Here is a 20,051-nt window from a genome sequence, read left to right on the forward strand (position 1 = left end):
CAGATTAGATGATGTCTCTGTTCTCCCTGGTAATATTAAAACCTCAGATTAGATAATGTCTCTGTTCTCTCTGGTAATATTAAAACCTCAGATTAGAGGATGTCTCTGTTCTCCCTGGTAATATTAAAACCTCAGATTAGAGGATGTCTCTGTTCTCCCTGGTAATATTAAAACCTCAGATTAGATGATGTCTCTGTCCTCCCTGGTAATATTAAAACCTCAGATTAGAGGATGTCTCTGTCCTCCCTGGTTATATTAAAACCTCAGATTAGAGGATGTCTCTGTCCTCCCTGGTTATATTAAAACCTCAGATTAGATGATGTCTCTGTCCTCCCTGGCTATATTAAAACCTCAGATTAGATAATGTCTCTGAGTGGAAAATGTCGAGGGTTTCCACCCCTCTTGCTCTCAGCCTGTCTCCTAGATACAGTATAGGCAAACACCAGCCCTCGTAAATTATCATTACAGGAACTTAAATAAAGAACATGGGCTACTTTGCTGGTTTATACAAATACAAATTCCCCAAAGAAAGTTGATTAAAGTAATGTGTTACGACTGTGATATCATTACAACTCAGCATCAAAAGGTAATTTGATCCTATTTTTTAAATGTTTTTAATTTTTTAACTTGAAGGGCAAGAGCTGCCCCTATTTGCCCTTAAGCATTTTCAGTTTTAACACAGAAATAGAGGTGTGTAACTGTGTGTTTTAATCATGAACCATCGATAGTCTGTGAAGTGCCACAAGGCATAATTTTGCCATTCAATGAACTCATGCTACCCTGTTATCCTTGGCTGAGCTCTCTTTCTCTCTCTCTTTCTCTCTCTCATGCTACCCTCTTTACCCTGGCCAACCACTTGATTATTGAAAAAGGAAATGGAGATATCATCATTATTGCACATCATCTGTTGCTGCTAACCATCCCGTGTAGTCTGGTCCCAAATGTGTTCGTAAATGTCTCGTCAAATTCAATGACCATTATCATGCCAGTCAATAACCTAATGAGTTCTACCGCATTGCCGGTGTGTTTTGGACTTTAAAACCCCTTTTAAACATTGATTGAGCCATAGACGTATGGGTTGTACCATTGGAATCCTCTATATATATACAGCAAGCCAGTGGTAGCTGCACAAGCAAAGCATATGCTCATATCTGAACGGATCGAACACTACAGGCACAGCCTGTCACAACGCGGAAAAGCATTTTGGGAAGGTCTTTCTTTGCACCAAGAGACACCACCCACTATAGTCTCCTCACCGACTGACAGGGGCTCTGACCGACTGTGTGTCGTGATTTTTGTAGCTTTGACAACAGAATGGAAAATAAACACACAACAGACAGGATGGACACAGCGAACACATTGAGCTCAGACGTCACAGACTCCAGTAAAAGAGTAAGTTATTTGATGGAGAAGTGTGCAGATGTAGGATTAGGACAGCCTCGGAAATTCTCCGAGGAGCTACAGTCTCGAGTCTGCACGTCCTCCGTAGTGCGTAGTTTTGGAAACGTTGCCACTTTGTGCGCTGCTGTGTCTCCTTGCTCGAGCAACAACAGTGCCATGTTCAAAGACTGTACTGTCAGAGATAACGCCTCACTTATCAATAAAGCTTTTTATGACCGCTCTGACCCTGTGCGCTGGACGGAGGTGCGTGGTACAGAGGGAGTGAAGGAGTCCATGTTACCGCAGCCGGCCCCTACAGTAACTCATGAAAGTTTGCAGAGAGCGGCTACGAACATGATATCGACGCCCAGTTCAACCACAGCCACCGGGGTTCGTAGGATCATCAAAGATGAGAAGGAGCCGTCGCTAATCACGGAAACACCGTGTCCCGATTTTGAACTAACGGCCAACCTCCCTACCCTCGAGACCTGTTACGACAGCGAGAGGAAACAACAACATATAGGTTTTATGGATGATTCGTCTTTCCCCACCTCCGCGCCTGGACAACAGCACCAACAAGTACTATTGGACTGTTCTCCGAACTTTCTAGTCGACTTGAATCAGAACGACCAGATGTCGACGGTTCCCCAGGTCCGTACAGACTCGCGGGGTGTTCCCTTTCCTACTCATCCCGGTAAGGGCATGCTGAGTTTTGACGTAATGAGCAGTAACGGACAGGGTCCACAGCAGCATTTGATGATTTATAAGAGTGAAATGCCTAGATGGTCCATTCAGACCTCTCCTACTCATTCCCCGTTCTGGTGCCAGTCCAGCGGGGTCTCCGAGGACCAGTACCCACACCATGGCTACTCCTCCCCGGATGGAATTCACACCTCAGCCCTGCTCCAGAGGTCCCCGACCTATACAGGATATGGCGGGTAAGATTAAAGCATTATTTAAAGTATAGCTGACCATAACCAGTGTAAAAGTCTCAGCATCTTTGAGTTAATTTAAATTAGTGTTTTTATATTCATGCATTCACTTTTTATTTTTTTTTGTTCCCCAAAATGAATCTGATTTGATTTGATGAGCTTGTTTTATTATTTCTCCATTCGCCTCCATTCGCTGTGATATCAGTGTGCCAATGTTGTCAGTGTAAATATCGCAATGGCTCATTTGTGTCTATTCCCTGGTTTTTGCAGTGTTCCACCGCAGAGACTATGTATGATCTGTGGGGATGAGGCATCAGGGTGTCACTACGGGGTGCTCACGTGTGGAAGCTGCAAAGTGTTCTTTAAACGAGCGGTCGAAGGTAAGCAACATCACATCAGACGATTGGAACAGTAATATGATATGCTGTGGAGATTTGACTTGGACAATTAAAGAGTGACCACCGGTTGAATACTGCCGTGGTACTATGGGAGGAGGATGTGGTTGAGAGGAAATGATGAAGTTTCAGGAAGAAAATCAAAACGTTTGTGGTTAAAAAAAATTTTAAAAAATATTGAGGGTTATTGTGGACTTTTGAGCCCTAATCCTTAGACATTGACACCAGACATAACAGAATTGTAGACTTTTTACTAAGCACCATTGTTGTCTTTTTAAACGAATGGCACAACCTGAAAGCAAAGCACAGACAGTATCACACAGTATCACAGTAACCAGTGTTCACAATGTTCTTCTTTTCTGACTTGTTTTGGTCTCGAAATCTTAAAGATTTATTAGAGCCACTCAGTCTGACCATGGTCATGTCTCTCAGTCGAAACATGGTCGTGTCTCTCAGTCTGACCATGGGCATCTCTCTCAGTCTGACCATGGGCATCTCTCTCAGTCTGACCATGGGCATCTCTCTCAGTCTGACCATAGTCATGTCTCTCAGTCGAACCATGGTCGTGTCTCTCAGTCTGACCATGGGCATCTCTCTCAGTCTGACCATGGCCATGTCTCTCTCAGTCTGACCATGGGCATCTCTCTCAGTCTGACCATGGGCATCTCTCTCAGTCTGACCATGGTCGTGTCTCTCAGTCTGACCATGGGCATGTCTCTCAGTCTGACCATAGTCATGTCTCTCAGTCTGACCATGTTCATGTCTCTCAGTCTGACCATGGGCATGTCTCTCAGTCTGACCATGGTCATGTCTCTCAGTCTGACCATGGGCATGTCTCTCAGTCTGACCATGGTCATGTCTCTCAGTCTGACCATGGGCATGTCTCTCAGTCTGACCATGGGCATGTCTCTCAGTCTGACCATGGTCATGTCACTCAGTCTGACCATGGGCATGTCTCTCAGTCTGACCATGGTCATGTCTCTCAGCCTGACCATGGTCATGTCACTCAGTCTGACCATAGTCATCTCTCTCAGTCTGACCATGGTGATGTCTCTCTCAGTCTGACCATAGTCATGTCTCTCAGTCTGACCATGGGCATGTCTCTCAGTCTGACCATAGTCATCTCTCTCAGTCTGACCATGGTCATGTCTCTCAGTCTGACCATGGGCATCTCTCTCAGTCTGACCATGGGCATCTCTCTCAGTCTGACCATGGTCATGTCTCTCAGTCTGACCATGGGCATGTCTCTCAGTCTGACCATGGTCATGTCTCTCAGTCTGACCATGGGCATCTCTCTCAGTCTGACCATGGGCATCTCTCTCAGTCTGACCATGGGCATCTCTCTCAGTCTGACCATGGTGATGTCTCTCTCAGTCTGACCATAGTCGTGTCTCTCAGTCTGACCATAGTCATGTCTCTCAGTCTGACCATGGTGATGTCTCTCAGTCTGACCATGGTCATGTCTCTCAGTCTGACCATGGTGATGTCTCTCAGTCTGACCATGGTCATGTCTCTCAGTCTGACCATAGTCCTGTCTCTCAGTCTGACCATAGTCGTGTCACTCAGTCTGACCATGGTCGTGTCTCTCAGTCTGACTATGTTCATGTCTCTCAGTCTGACCATAGTCGTGTCACTCAGTCTGACCATGGTCGTTTCACTCAGTCTGACCATGGTCATGTCTCTCAGTCTGACTATGTTCATCTCTCTCAGTCTGACCATGGCCATGTCTCTCAGTCTGACTATGTTCATCTCTCTCAGTCTGACCATGGCCATGTCTCTCAGTCTGACCATTGTCATGTCACTCAGTCTGACCATAGTCATGTTACTCTCAGTCTGACTATGTTCATGTCTCTCAGTCTGACCATGGTCGTGTCTCTCAGTCTGACCATGGGCATCTCTCTCAGTCTGACCATGGCCATGTCTCTCAGTCTGACCATTGTCATGTCACTCAGTTTGACCATGGTCATGTTACTCTCAGTCTGACCATGTTCATGTCTCTCAGTCTGACCATGGCCATGTCTCTCAGTCTGACCATGTTCATGTCTCTCAGTCTGACCATGTTCATGTCACTCAGTCTGACCATGGTGATGTCTCTCAGTCTGATCATGTTCATGTCTCTCAGTCTGACCATGTTCATGTCTCTCAGTCTGACCATGGGCATGTCTCTCAGTCTGACCATGGTCATGTCTCTCAGTCTGACCATGGGCATGTCTCTCAGTCTGACCATGGGCATGTCTCTCAGTCTGACCATGGTCATGTCACTCAGTCTGACCATGGGCATGTCTCTCAGTCTGACCATGGTCATGTCTCTCAGCCTGACCATGGTCATGTCACTCAGTCTGACCATAGTCATCTCTCTCAGTCTGACCATGGTGATGTCTCTCTCAGTCTGACCATAGTCATGTCTCTCAGTCTGACCATGGGCATGTCTCTCAGTCTGACCATAGTCATCTCTCTCAGTCTGACCATGGTCATGTCTCTCAGTCTGACCATGGGCATCTCTCTCAGTCTGACCATGGGCATCTCTCTCAGTCTGACCATGGTCATGTCTCTCAGTCTGACCATGGGCATGTCTCTCAGTCTGACCATGGTCATGTCTCTCAGTCTGACCATGGGCATCTCTCTCAGTCTGACCATGGGCATCTCTCTCAGTCTGACCATGGGCATCTCTCTCAGTCTGACCATGGTGATGTCTCTCTCAGTCTGACCATAGTCGTGTCTCTCAGTCTGACCATAGTCATGTCTCTCAGTCTGACCATGGTGATGTCTCTCAGTCTGACCATGGTCATGTCTCTCAGTCTGACCATGGTGATGTCTCTCAGTCTGACCATGGTCATGTCTCTCAGTCTGACCATAGTCCTGTCTCTCAGTCTGACCATAGTCGTGTCACTCAGTCTGACCATGGTCGTGTCTCTCAGTCTGACTATGTTCATGTCTCTCAGTCTGACCATAGTCGTGTCACTCAGTCTGACCATGGTCGTTTCACTCAGTCTGACCATGGTCATGTCTCTCAGTCTGACTATGTTCATCTCTCTCAGTCTGACCATGGCCATGTCTCTCAGTCTGACCATTGTCATGTCACTCAGTCTGACCATAGTCATGTTACTCTCAGTCTGACTATGTTCATGTCTCTCAGTCTGACCATGGTCGTGTCTCTCAGTCTGACCATGGGCATCTCTCTCAGTCTGACCATGGCCATGTCTCTCAGTCTGACCATTGTCATGTCACTCAGTTTGACCATGGTCATGTTACTCTCAGTCTGACCATGTTCATGTCTCTCAGTCTGACCATGGCCATGTCTCTCAGTCTGACCATGTTCATGTCTCTCAGTCTGACCATGTTCATGTCACTCAGTCTGACCATGGTGATGTCTCTCAGTCTGATCATGTTCATGTCTCTCAGTCTGACCATGTTCATGTCTCTCAGTCTGACCATGGGCATGTCTCTCAGTCTGACCATGGTCATGTCTCTCAGTCTGACCATGGTCATGTCTCTCAGTCTGACCATGGGCATCTCTCTCAGTCTGACCATGGGCATCTCTCTCAGTCTGACCATGGGCATCTCTCTCAGTCTGACCATGGTGATGTCTCTCTCAGTCTGACCATAGTCGTGTCTCTCAGTCTGACCATAGTCATGTCTCTCAGTCTGACCATGGTGATGTCTCTCAGTCTGACCATGGTCATGTCTCTCAGTCTGACCATGGTGATGTCTCTCAGTCTGACCATGGTCATGTCTCTCAGTCTGACCATAGTCCTGTCTCTCAGTCTGACCATAGTCGTGTCACTCAGTCTGACCATGGTCGTGTCTCTCAGTCTGACTATGTTCATGTCTCTCAGTCTGACCATAGTCGTGTCACTCAGTCTGACCATGGTCGTTTCACTCAGTCTGACCATGGTCATGTCTCTCAGTCTGACTATGTTCATCTCTCTCAGTCTGACCATGGCCATGTCTCTCAGTCTGACCATTGTCATGTCACTCAGTCTGACCATAGTCATGTTACTCTCAGTCTGACTATGTTCATGTCTCTCAGTCTGACCATGGTCGTGTCTCTCAGTCTGACCATGGGCATCTCTCTCAGTCTGACCATGGGCATCTCTCTCAGTCTGACCATGGGCATCTCTCTCAGTCTGACCATGGGCATCTCTCTCAGTCTGACCATGGTGATGTCTCTCTCAGTCTGACCATAGTCGTGTCTCTCAGTCTGACCATAGTCATGTCTCTCAGTCTGACCATGGTGATGTCTCTCAGTCTGACCATGGTCATGTCTCTCAGTCTGACCATGGTGATGTCTCTCAGTCTGACCATGGTCATGTCTCTCAGTCTGACCATAGTCCTGTCTCTCAGTCTGACCATAGTCGTGTCACTCAGTCTGACCATGGTCGTGTCTCTCAGTCTGACTATGTTCATGTCTCTCAGTCTGACCATAGTCGTGTCACTCAGTCTGACCATGGTCGTTTCACTCAGTCTGACCATGGTCATGTCTCTCAGTCTGACTATGTTCATCTCTCTCAGTCTGACCATGGCCATGTCTCAGTCTGACCATTGTCATGTCACTCAGTCTGACCATAGTCATGTTACTCTCAGTCTGACTATGTTCATGTCTCTCAGTCTGACCATGGTCGTGTCTCTCAGTCTGACCATGGGCATCTCTCTCAGTCTGACCATGGCCATGTCTCTCAGTCTGACCATTGTCATGTCACTCAGTTTGACCATGGTCATGTTACTCTCAGTCTGACCATGTTCATGTCTCTCAGTCTGACCATGTTCATGTCTCTCAGTCTGACCATGGGCATCTCTCTCAGTCTGACCATGGCCATGTCTCTCAGTCTGACCATGGTCATGTTACTCTCAGTCTGATCATGTTCATGTCTCTCAGTCTGACCATGTTCATGTCACTCTGTCTGACCATAGTGATCTCTCTCAGTCTGATAAAAGAACAGTTTGCAGTTCTCCCAGTGTCAGCTCGATGAGTTGAAACAGGAGAACGGCAAGATGACAGCAATCTGTAAGTCATTGAGAGAGGACATCAGTTCTGTGTGTGAACCCATGATTACAATGACAGATAAATCAGATTGTGGGAAAATCAAGGTGAAACAACATGGTTGTGGACAGGATTGCAGAATCTCCATGTGAGACCTGGGTGGAGTCTGAGGACAAAGTGAGGGAAATGATCTCTGAGTAATTGAATATGGACCACAGGAAGATTGAGGTGGAGCGCGCCCACAGGACTGGAAAACCCACCACCGGCCCAGGTGACAGGCCCAGGTGACAGGCCCAGGTGACAGGCCCAGGTGACAGGCCCAGGTGACAGGCCCAGGTGACAGGCCCAGGCTGACAGGCCCAGGTGACAGGCCCAGGTGACAGGCCCAGGTGACAGGCCCAGGTGACAGGCCCAGGTGATAGGCCCAGGTGACAAGCCCAGGTGACAGGCCCAGGTGACAGGCCCAGGCTGACAGGCCCAGGTGACAGGCCCAGGTGACAGGCCCAGGTGACAGGCCCAGGTGACAGGCCCAGGCTGACAGGCCCAGGTGATAGGCCCAGGCCGATAGTGGTCAAGTTCCCGAGGTTCAATGACAAGTTAGCTGTTCTAGAAAGAGCCAAGGACTTGAGAGGAACGTATATCTTCCTCAACACGGACTATCCTGAAGCTGTGCGCCAGAAGAGGAAAGATCTGATCCCAGCCATGAAAGCAGCCAGAGCTCGTGGGAACATTGCTTACATCTGCTATGACAGGCTCATTGTCCACCCTCCCTCCCAGAAGCCTGAAAGGGATGAGAGAGCCAAGCCTATTGGTTTATAGCTTCAACCCCGCAGCACACACACTGATTAATGGACTTGCTTTGTTTGCTCTTTTCAGTAGTATGTCTATCTCTGATAAGCTACCCAGGAAAGGGCTGAAAATAGCCCATATTAATATTGTAACGATGTGCCCTGAGAGTCAGGAAGAAAGTTCAGGGAGTGTTTTAATAAATAAACACAACATAATACAAAAACAATGCACAGAACTGACACAGGAACAGAAAAAAATAACGCCTGGGGAAGGAAACAAAGGGAGTGACATATATAGGGAAGGAACCAAAGGGACTGACATATATAGGGAAGGAAACAAAGGGAGTGACATATATAGGGAAGGAACCAAAGGGAGGGACATATATAGGGAAGGAACCAAAGGGAGTGACATATATAGGGAAGGAACCAAAGGGAGTGACATATATAGGGAAGGAACCAAAGGGAGTGACATATATAGGGAAGGATCCAAAGGGAGTGACATATATAGAGAAGGAACCAAAGGGAGTGACATATATAGAGAAGGAACCAAAGGGAGTGACATATATAGAGAAGGAACCAAAGGGAGTGACATATATAGGGAAGGAACCAAAGGGAGTGAGCACCGGAGAGAGCATACGTGACGGTACCCCTTCCCCTGCGCGTTCGGCTCCAGCCGCAGGACGCCAACCAAAAGGACAATCCTGGGGATCAGGAGCGGACCGGTCACCCCTGCTGATGCGCGGGAACCTGTCGCTTGGCTAAGGCATGAGAGCCTGATGAGCCGGAGGAAGCAGGGGAGCCTGGGGATCTGTCTGAGGCATGAGAGCCTGTAGCGGCTCCCGGACCCGACGTCATTCCCACCAAAACAAAAAAAGCATTCCCTGATGCTTCCCTTAGGTGAGGCGTCATTCTATAACGAGTGCTCTGAGAGTCAGGAAGCAGGTTCAGGGAGTGATTGTTTTAATAAATAAAAGAAACAATGAACATGAAACACAAACAACGCACCGACATGAAAACAGAGTCAATAACACCTGAGGAAAGAACCAAGGAGAGTGACAGATATAGGGAAGATAATCAAGGAGGTGATGGAGTCCAGGTGAGGGACAGATATAGGGAAGATAATCAAGGAGGTGATGGAGTCCAGGTGAGAGACAGATACAGGGAAGATAATCAAGGAGGTGATGGAGTCCAGATGAGGGACAGAGGAAGATAATCAAGGAGGTGATGGAGTCCAGATGAGGGACAGAGGAAGATAATCAAGGAGGTGATGGAGTCCAGATGAGGGACAGAGGAAGATAATCAAGGAGGTGATGGAGTCCAGGTGAGGGACAGAGGAAGATAATCAAGGAGGTGATGGAGTCCAGGTGAGGGACAGATACAGGGAAGATAATCAAGGAGGTGATGGAGTCCAGGTGAGGGACAGATATAGGGAAGATAATCAAGGAGGTGATGGAGTCCAGGTGAGGGACAGATATAGGGAAGATAATCAAGGAGGTGATGGAGTCCAGGTGAGAGACAGATACAGGGAAGATAATCAAGGAGGTGATGGAGTCCAGGTGAGGGACAGATATAGGGAAGATAATCAAGGAGGTGATGGAGTCCAGGTGAGGGACAGATATAGGGAAGATAATCAAGGAGGTGATGGAGTCCAGGTGAGGGACAGATACAGGGAAGATAATCAAGGAGGTGATGGAGTCCAGGTGAGGGACAGATATAGGGAAGATAATCAAGGAGGTGATGGAGTCCAGGTGAGGGACAGATACCGGGAAGATAATCAAGGAGGTGATGGAGTCCAGGTGAGGGACAGATACAGGGAAGATAATCAAGGAGGTGATGGAGTCCAGGTGAGGGACAGATACAGGGAAGATAATCAAGGAGGTGATGGAGTCCAGGGGAGGGACAGATACAGGGAAGATAATCAAGGAGGTGATGGAGTCCAGATGAGAGACAGATACAGGGAAGATAATCAAGGAGGTGATGGAGTCCAGGTGAGGGACAGATACAGGGAAGATAATCAAGGAGGTGATGGAGTCCAGGTGAGGGACAGATACAGGGAAGATAATCAAGGAGGTGATGGAGTCCAGGTGAGGGACAGATACAGGGAAGATAATCAAGGAGGTGATGGAGTCCAGGGGAGGGACAGATACAGGGAAGATAATCAAGGAGGTGATGGAGTCCAGGTGAGGGACAGATACAGGGAAGATAATCAAGGAGGTGATGGAGTCCAGGTGAGGGACAGATACAGGGAAGATAATCAAGGAGGTGATGGAGTCCAGGTGAGGGACAGATACAGGGAAGATAATCAAGGAGGTGATGGAGTCCAGGGGAGGGACAGATACAGGGAAGATAATCAAGGAGGTGATGGAGTCCAGGTGAGGGACAGATACAGGGAAGATAATCAAGGAGGTGATGGAGTCCAGGGGAGGGACAGATACAGGGAAGATAATCAAGGAGGTGATGGAGTCCAGGTGATGGACAGATACAGGGAAGATAATCAAGGAGGTGATGGAGTCCAGGTGAGGGACAGATACAGGGAAGATAATCAAGGAGGTGATGGAGTCCAGGTGAGGGACAGATACAGGGAAGATAATCAAGGAGGTGATGGAGTCCAGGTGAGGGACAGATACAGGGAAGATAATCAAGGAGGTGATGGAGTCCAGGTGAGGGACAGATACAGGGAAGATAATCAAGGAGGTGATGGAGTCCAGGTGAGGGACAGATACAGGGAAGATAATCAAGGAGGTGATGGAGTCCAGGTGAGGGACAGATACAGGGAAGATAATCAAGGAGGTGATGGAGTCCAGGTGAGGGACAGATACAGGGAAGATAATCAAGGAGGTGATGGAGTCCAGGTGAGGGACAGATATAGGGAAGATAATCAAGGAGGTGATGGAGTCCAGGTGAGGGACAGATATAGGGAAGATAATCAAGGAGGTGATGGAGTCCAGGTGAGGGACAGATACAGGGAAGATAATCAAGGAGGTGATGGAGTCCAGGTGAGGGACAGATACAGGGAAGATAATCAAGGAGGTGATGGAGTCCAGGTGAGGGACAGATACAGGGAAGATAATCAAGGAGGTGATGGAGTCCAGGTGAGGGACAGATACAGGGAAGATAATCAAGGAGGTGATGGAGTCCAGGTGAGGGACAGATACAGGGAAGATAATCAAGGAGGTGATGGAGTCCAGGTGAGGGACAGATATAGGGAAGATAATCAAGGAGGTGATGGAGTCCAGGGGAGGGACAGATACAGGGAAGATAATCAAGGAGGTGATGGAGTCCAGGTGAGAGACAGATACAGGGAAGATAATCAAGGAGGTGATGGAGTCCAGGTGAGGGACAGATACAGGGAAGATAATCAAGGAGGTGATGGAGTCCAGGTGAGGGACAGATACAGGGAAGTTAATCAAGGAGGTGATGGAGTCCAGGTGAGGGACAGATACAGGGAAGATAATCAAGGAGGTGATGGAGTCCAGGTGAGGGACAGATACAGGGAAGATAATCAAGGAGGTGATGGAGTCCAGGTGAGGGACAGATACAGGGAAGATAATCAAGGAGGTGATGGAGTCCAGGTGAGGGACAGATACAGGGAAGATAATCAAGGAGGTGATGGAGTCCAGGTGAGGGACAGATACAGGGAAGATAATCAAGGAGGTGATGGAGTCCAGGTGAGGGACAGATACAGGGAAGATAATCAAGGAGGTGATGGAGTCCAGGTGAGGGACAGATACAGGGAAGATAATCAAGGAGGTGATGGAGTCCAGGTGAGGGACAGATACAGGGAAGATAATCAAGGAGGTGATGGAGTCCAGGTGAGGGACAGATACAGGGAAGATAATCAAGGAGGTGATGGAGTCCAGGTGAGGGACAGATACAGGGAAGATAATCAAGGAGGTGATGGAGTCCAGGGGAGTGACAGATACAGGGAAGATAATCAAGGAGGTGATGGAGTCCGGACACCAGGTGACAGGTGTGCGGGATGATCAGCAGGCTGATGACCTAGAGGCCGGAGAGGGAGTATACTTGACAAACATATGTAGCCTTAGACATAAGGTTCATGAAATCAATAATTTGCAAACATCAGATAACATTCATATATATCAGCCATTTCTGAGACTCACTTAGATAATTCATTTGATGATACATCAGTAGCAATACAAGGATATAGCATCTATAGAAGAGACAGGAATGCTTATGAGGGAGGTGTTGCTGTATATATTCAGAGCCATATCCCTGTAATGCTTAGAGAAGATCGTATGTGTTATTGAAGTGTTGTGGTTGCAGGTTCACTTGGCACATCTAAAGCATTTTCTTTTGGGGTGTTGCTATAGGCCAACAAGTGCTAACAGTCAGTATCTAAATAATATGTGTGAAATGCTTGATAGTGTATGTGATGTAAACAGAGAGGTCTACTTTCTTGGGGACCTGAATATTGACTGGTTTTCATCAAGCTGTCTGCTCAAGAGGAAGCTTCTCACTGTAACCAGTGCCTGTAATCTGGTTCAGGTTATTAATCAACCTACCAGGGTGTTTAAAAAGAGGAAGCTTCTCACTGTAACCAGTGCCTGTAATCTGGTTCAGGTTATTAATCAACCTACCAGGGTGTTTTACAAGAGGAAGCTTCTCACTGTAACCGGTGCCTGTAATCTGGTTCAGGTTATTAATCAACCTACCAGGGTGTTTAAAAAGAGGAAGCTTCTCACTGTAACCAGTGTCTGTAATCTGGTTCAGGTTATTAATCAACCTACCAGGGTGTTTACAAGAGGGAGCTTCTCACTGTAACCAGTGCCTGTAATCTGGTTCAGGTTATTAATCAACCTACCAGGGTGTTTAACAAGAGGAAGCTTCTCACTGTAACCGGTGCCTGTAATCTGGTTCAGGTTATTAATCAACCTACCAGGGTGTTTAACAAGAGGAAGCTTCTCACTGTAACCAGTGCCTGTAATCTGGTTCAGGTTATTAATCAACCTACCAGGGTGTTTAACAAGAGGAAGCTTCTCACTGTAACCGGTGCCTGTAATCTGGTTCAGGTTATTAATCAACCTACCAGGGTGTTTTACAAGAGGAAGCTTCTCACTGTAACCAGTTCCTGTAATCTGGTTCAGGTTATTAATCAACCTACCAGGGTGTTTAACAAGAGGAAGCTTCTCACTGTAACCAGTGCCTGTAATCTGGTTCAGGTTATTAATCAACCTACCAGGGTGTTTTACAAGAGGAAGCTTCTCACTGTAACCAGTTCCTGTAATCTGGTTCAGGTTATTAATCAACCTACCAGGGTGTTTTACAAGAGGAAGCTTCTCACTGTAACCGGTGCCTGTACTCTGGTTCAGGTTATTAATCAACCTACCAGGGTGTTTAACAAGAGGAAGCTTCTCACTGTAACCAGTGCCTGTAATCTGGTTCGGGTTATTAATCAACCTACCAGGGTGTTTTACAAGAGGAAGCGTCTCACTGTAACCAGTGTCTGTAATCTGGTTCAGGTTATTAATCAACCTACCAGGGTGTTTTACAAGAGGAAGCTTCTCACTGTAACCAGTGTCTGTAATCTGGTTCAGGTTATTAATCAACCTGCCAGGGTGTTTTACAAGAGGAAGCTTCTCACTGTAACCAGTGTCTGTAATCTGGTTCAGGTTATTAATCAACCTGCCAGGGTGTTTTACAAGAGGAAGCTTCTCACTGTAACCAGTTCCTGTAATCTGGTTCAGGTTATTAATCAATTTACCAGGGTGTTTACAAACACTACAGGAACAAGATCATCCACATGTATTGATCACATTTTTACTAAATCTGTAGAACTTTGTTCTGAAGCTGTATCCGTACCCGTTGGATGCAGTGATCACAATAAAGTGTCTATATCCAGGAGAGCCAAAGTTCCAAAAGCTGGGCCTTAAAGAATAGTGTATAAGAGATCATACAAAATGTTTTGCTGTGACTCTTATGTGGATGATGTTAAAAATATGTGTTGGTCTGATGTGATTAATGAGGAGCCTCCAGACGCTGTGTAATGTCGTGTGTGTCGGTGGCAGGGAAGTCAGGCGCAAGAGAATCGAACTTGGTATAAATGGCATAGTTTAATAGACTTAATATAACTCCAAAACCAAAGTTACATAATAAATTAAAGTGGGTACAAGGACCCGTCGCGCACCAATACATAACACACAAACATACAAAACAAACAAATCTCTGACACGGTGCACTTGATGAATTTATGAAAATGCTTCTTCCGATTATTGCTAAACATGCACCTGTTAAGAAACTGACTGTTGGAACTGTTAAGGCTCCATGGATTGAGGAGGAACTGAAAAAAACTGTATGGTTGAAAGAGATGGGGCAAAAGTCTGGCTGCACATCTGACTGGCTGACTTACTGCAAATTGAGAAATCATGTGTCTAAACTCAACAAAGAGAAGAAGAAACTTTATTATGAAGCCAAGATCAATGATATAAAGTACTTTAACTGAAATTATGGGCAGAAAGACAAATCCAACTCCATCTTTCATCGAATCAGATGGCTTATTCATCACAAAACCATTTGATGTTGCCAACTATTTTAATGATTATTTCATTGGCAATGTGGGCAAACTTAGGCAGGAAATGCCAACAACGAACAGTGGGTAATTGTATTCATGCATAAAAACCTCATAATGAAAGAAAAGCAGGGGAAGTTTGAATTTTGTAAGGTTAGTTTAGGAGAGGTGGAAAAATGATTTGTTATCGATCAATAATGACAAACCTCCTGGCATTGACAACTTAGATGGAAAGCTACTGAGGATGGTAGCTGACTCTATAGCCACTCCTATCTGTCCTATTTTTTATCTGAACCTAGAGGAAAGTCTTTGTCCTCAGGCCTGGCGGGAAGACAACGTCATTCCACTACCCAAGAGTGGTAAAGCAGTCTTTACTGGTTCTAACAGCAGTCCTATCAGCTTGCTGCCAGCTCTTAGCAAACTGTTGGGAAAAAATGGTGTTTGACCAAATACAATGCTATTTCTCTGTAAACAAATTAACAACAGACTTTCAGCATGCTTATAGAGAAGAGCACTCAACATGTACTGCACTGACACAAATGACTGATGATTGGTTGAAAGAAATCGATAGTAAGAAGATTGTGGAGCTGTACTGTTAGATTTCAGTGCAGCCTTTGAAATTATTGACCTTTTTTAAAAATGTTTTTATATATTTTATTTATTTATTTATCCGTTATTTTACCAGGTAAGTTGACTGAGAACACGTTCTCATTTACAGCAATGACCTGGGGAATAGTTACAGGGGAGAGGAGGGGGATGAATGAGCCAATTGTAAGCTGGGGATAATTAGGTGACCGTAACCTGTTGTTGAAAAAACGTATGTGCTATGGCTTATCAACCTCTGCCATAATATGGATTCAGAGCTACAGTTGAAGTCAGAAGTTTACATACACTTTGGTTGGAGTCATTAAAACTACTTTTTCAACCACTCCACAAATTTCTTATTAATTATGGCTGGGGGCAGTATTGAGTAGCTTGGATGAATAAGGTGCCCAAAGTAAACTGCCTGCTACTCAGTCCCAGACGCTAAGATATGCATATTATTAGTAGATTTGGATAGAAAACACTCTGAAGTTACTAAAACTGTTTGAATGATGTCTGTGAGTATAACAGAACTCATATGGCAGGCAAAAACCTGAGAAAAAATCCAACCAGGAAGTGGGAAATCTGAGGTTTGTAGGTTTGCCTATCCAATATACAGTGTCTATGGGGTCATATTGTACTTCCTACGGCTTCCACTAGATGCCAACAGTCTTTAGAACCTTGTTTGATGCTTCTACTGTGAAGAATGAGGGAAGGAGAGCTCTTTGAGTCAGGTATTGACACATTATTGAAGATTTATGTTAAAAACATCCTAAAGATTGATTCTATACAGTGTTTGACATGTTTCTACGAGCTGTAATGGAATTTTTTGACTTTTCGTCTGACCTGCGCGTCATCAATTTGGATTTTGGAACTGAAAGCGCGAACAAAAAGGAGGTATTTGGACATAAATTATGGACGTTATCGAAGAAAACAAACATTAATTGTCGAACTGTGATTCCTGGGAGTGCATTCTGATGAAGATCACCAAAGGTAAATGAATATTTATAATACTATTTCTGACTTCTGTTGACTCCACTACATGGCGGATATCTGTATGGCTTGTTTGGGCTCTGAGCGCTGTACTCAGATTATAGCATGGTGTGCTTTTTTCCGTAAAGTTTTTGAAATCTGACACAGCAGTTGCATTAAGGAGAAGTTTATCTAAAGTTCCATGTATAATATTTGTAACTTTTATCAATGTTTATTATGAGTATTTCTGTAAATTGATGTGGCTCTCTGCAAAATCACCGGATGTTTTGGAGGCAAAACATTACTGAACATAACGCGCCAATGTAAACTAAGATTTTTGGATATAAATATGAACTTTATCGAACAAAACATACATGTATTGTGTAACATGAAGTCCTATGAGTGTCATCTGATGAAGATCATCAAAGGTTAGTGATTAATTTTATCTCTATTTCTGCTTTTTGTGACTCCTCTCTTTGGCTGGAAAAATGGCTGTGTTTTTCTGTGACTAGGTAATGACCTAACATAATCGTTTGGTGTGCTTTCGTCGTAAAGCTTTTTTGAAATTGGACACTGTAGCTGGATTTATAACAAGTTTATCTTTAAAATGGTGTAAAATACTTGTATGGTTGAGGAATTTTAATTATGAAATAACTGTTGTTTGAATTTGGCGCCCTGCACTTTCACTGGCTGTTGTCAAGTCGATCCCGTTAACGGGATCTCAGCCGTAAGAAGTTTAAGCTGTGGAACTATTAGACCAACATGAACTGGGGGGAAATGTTGCGTTGTGTGAGTCATTAAAACTCGTTTTTCAACCACTCCACACATTTCTTGTTAACAAACTATAGTTTTGACAAGTAGGTTAGGACATCTACTTTGTGCATGACACAAGTCATTTTTCACACAATTGTTTACAGACAGATTATTTCACTTATAATTCACTGTATCACAATTCCAGTGGGTCAGAAGTTTACATACACTAAGTTGACTGTGCCTTTACACAGCTTGGAAAATTCCAGAAAATTATGGCATGGCTTTAAAGCTTCTGATAGGCTAATTGACATCATTTGAGCCAATTGGAGGTGTACCTGTGGATGTATTTCAAGGCCTACCTTCTAACTCAGTGCCTCTTTGCTTGACATCATGGGAAAGTCTAAATATATCAGCCAAGACCTCAGTTTTTTTTTTTTAGACCTCCACAAGTCTGGTTCACCCTTGGGAGCAATTTCCAAAGGCCTGAAGTTATCACGTTCATCTGTACAATAGTACGCAAGTATAAACACCATGGGACCACGCAGCCGTCATACCGCTCAGAAAGGAGACGCGTTCTGTCTCCTGGAGATGAACGTACTTTGGTACGAAAAGTGTAAATCAATCCCACAACAGTAAAGGACCTTGTAACGATGCTGGAGGAAACAGGTACAAAAGTATCTATATCCACAGTAAAACGAGTCCTATATTGACATAACCTGAACAGCCGCTCAGCATGGAAGAAGTCACTGCTCCAAAACCACCATAAAAATGCCAGACTATGGTTTGCAACTGCACATAGAGACAAAGATTGTACTTTTTGGAGAAATGTCCTCTGGTCTGATGAAAAAAAATAGAACTGTTAGGCCATAATGACCACTGTTATGTTTGGAGGAAAAAGGGGGAGGCTTGCAAGCCGAAGAACACCATCCCAACTGTGAAGCACGGGGGTGGCAGCATCATGTTGTGGGGGTGCTTTGCTGCAGGAGGGACGGGTGCACTTCACAAAATATAGATGGTATCATGAGGGAGGAAAATTATGTGGATATATTGAAGCAACATGTCAAGATATCAGTCAGGAAGTTAAAGCTTGGTTGCAAATGGGTCTTCCAACTGGACAATGACCCCAAGCGTACTTCCAAAGTTGTGTCAAAATGGCTTAAGGACAACAAAGTCAAGGTATTGGAAAGGCCATCACAAATCCCTGACCTCAATCCTATTGAACATTTGTGGGCAGAACTGAAAGTGTGTGCGAGTGTGTGTACACCTGACTCAGTTACACCAGCTCTGTCAAGAGGAATGGGCCAAAATTCACCCAACTTATTGTGGGAAGCTTGTGGAAGGCTACCCAAAACGTTTGACCCAAGTTAAACAATTTAAAGGCAATGCTACCAAATACTAATTGAGTGTATATAAACTTCTGACCCACTGGGAATGTGATGAAAGAAATAAAAGCTGAAATAAATAAATTCGCTCTACTATTATTCTGACATTTCACATTCTTAAAATATTGTGTTGATGCTAACTGACCTTAAACAGGGATTTCTTACTCTGATTAAATGTCAGGAATTGTGAAAAAGTGAGTTTAAATGTATTTGGCTAAGGTGTATGTTAACTTCTGACTTCAACTGTATGTAGCTCTGTCCTTTTGCAAATAAATGACCCCCCCAAAAAATGTCACTCTCAGTCTGATGATAGTCATGTCTCTCAGTCTCACCATGGTTATGACAATCAGTCTGACCATGGTCATGTCACTCAGTCTCACTATGATCATGTAACTTAGTGTGACCATAGTACTGTCTCTCAGTCTGACCATGGTCATGTCACTCAGTCTCACTATGATCATGTCACTCAGTCTGACCATGGTATTCAAATTAAATCAAATCAAACTTATTTATATAGCCCTTCTTAAATCAGAGTCAACAGAAACCAGAAAATACATGATAAATGTTTTCTTACCTTTGATGATATTCATCAGAATGCATTCCCAGGAATCCCAGATCCACAATAAATGCTTGATTTGTTCGATAATGTCCGTTATTTATGTCCAATTAGCTACTTTGGTTAGCGCGTTTGGTAAACAATTCCAAAGTCACAAAGCGCGTCCACTATAACGTGACGAAATGTCCAAAAGTTCCATAACAGTCAGTAGAAACATGTCAAACGATGTACTGAATCAATCTTTAGAATGTTGTTAACATGCATCTTGAATAACGTTCCAACCGGAGAATTACATCGACTTCAGTTGAGCGATGGAACGGAGCTGTCTATCACGTGAACGCGCATGGTCAAAGCATGGTCAGCTCGTGGCAGTGGTGACTAATTCCTGTCTCCTTCGGCCCCCCTTCACATTAGAGTCATCAGACAAAGTTCTATTGACTGTTGACATCTAGTGGAAGCCGTAGGAAGTGAAAACTCATCCATATCTCGCTGTAATTTCAATGAGAGCTTGATGGAAATCTGCCACCCTCAGAAAGATTCCAAACAGAAAGTGGAACTTCTCAGGTTTTTGCCTGCCATATGAGTTCTGTTATACTCACAGACATAATTCAAACAGTTTTAGAAACTTCAGAGTGTTTTCTATCCAATACTAGTAATAATATGCAAATATTAGCAACTATGACTGAGGAGCAGGCCGTTTACTCTGGGCACCGCTGTGCACCTTTCATCCAAGCTACTCAATACTGCCCTTGCAGCCATAAGAAGTTAAAAGTAGAACGTTTTCAGCCATCCACTTCCTTATGT

General features: G+C 44.9%; 1 protein-coding gene across 1 annotated transcript in view; it reads left to right on the forward strand.

Annotated features, from left to right (window-relative positions):
• The first annotated feature begins 1,314 nt into the window (after window positions 1-1,314).
• Window positions 1,315-20,051, forward strand: part of pgr (progesterone receptor) — a 45,863-nt gene continuing 27,126 nt past the window's right edge. The window contains exons 1-2 of the mRNA XM_038960975.1: window positions 1,315-2,318; window positions 2,583-2,692. Coding sequence (XP_038816903.1) covers window positions 1,315-2,318; window positions 2,583-2,692 — 1,114 coding nt within the window. The remainder of the gene's footprint in view (window positions 2,319-2,582; window positions 2,693-20,051) is intronic.

Source organism: Salvelinus namaycush, chromosome 23 (genome assembly GCF_016432855.1).
Source record: "Salvelinus namaycush isolate Seneca chromosome 23, SaNama_1.0, whole genome shotgun sequence".
Lineage (NCBI taxonomy): Eukaryota > Metazoa > Chordata > Actinopteri > Salmoniformes > Salmonidae > Salvelinus > Salvelinus namaycush.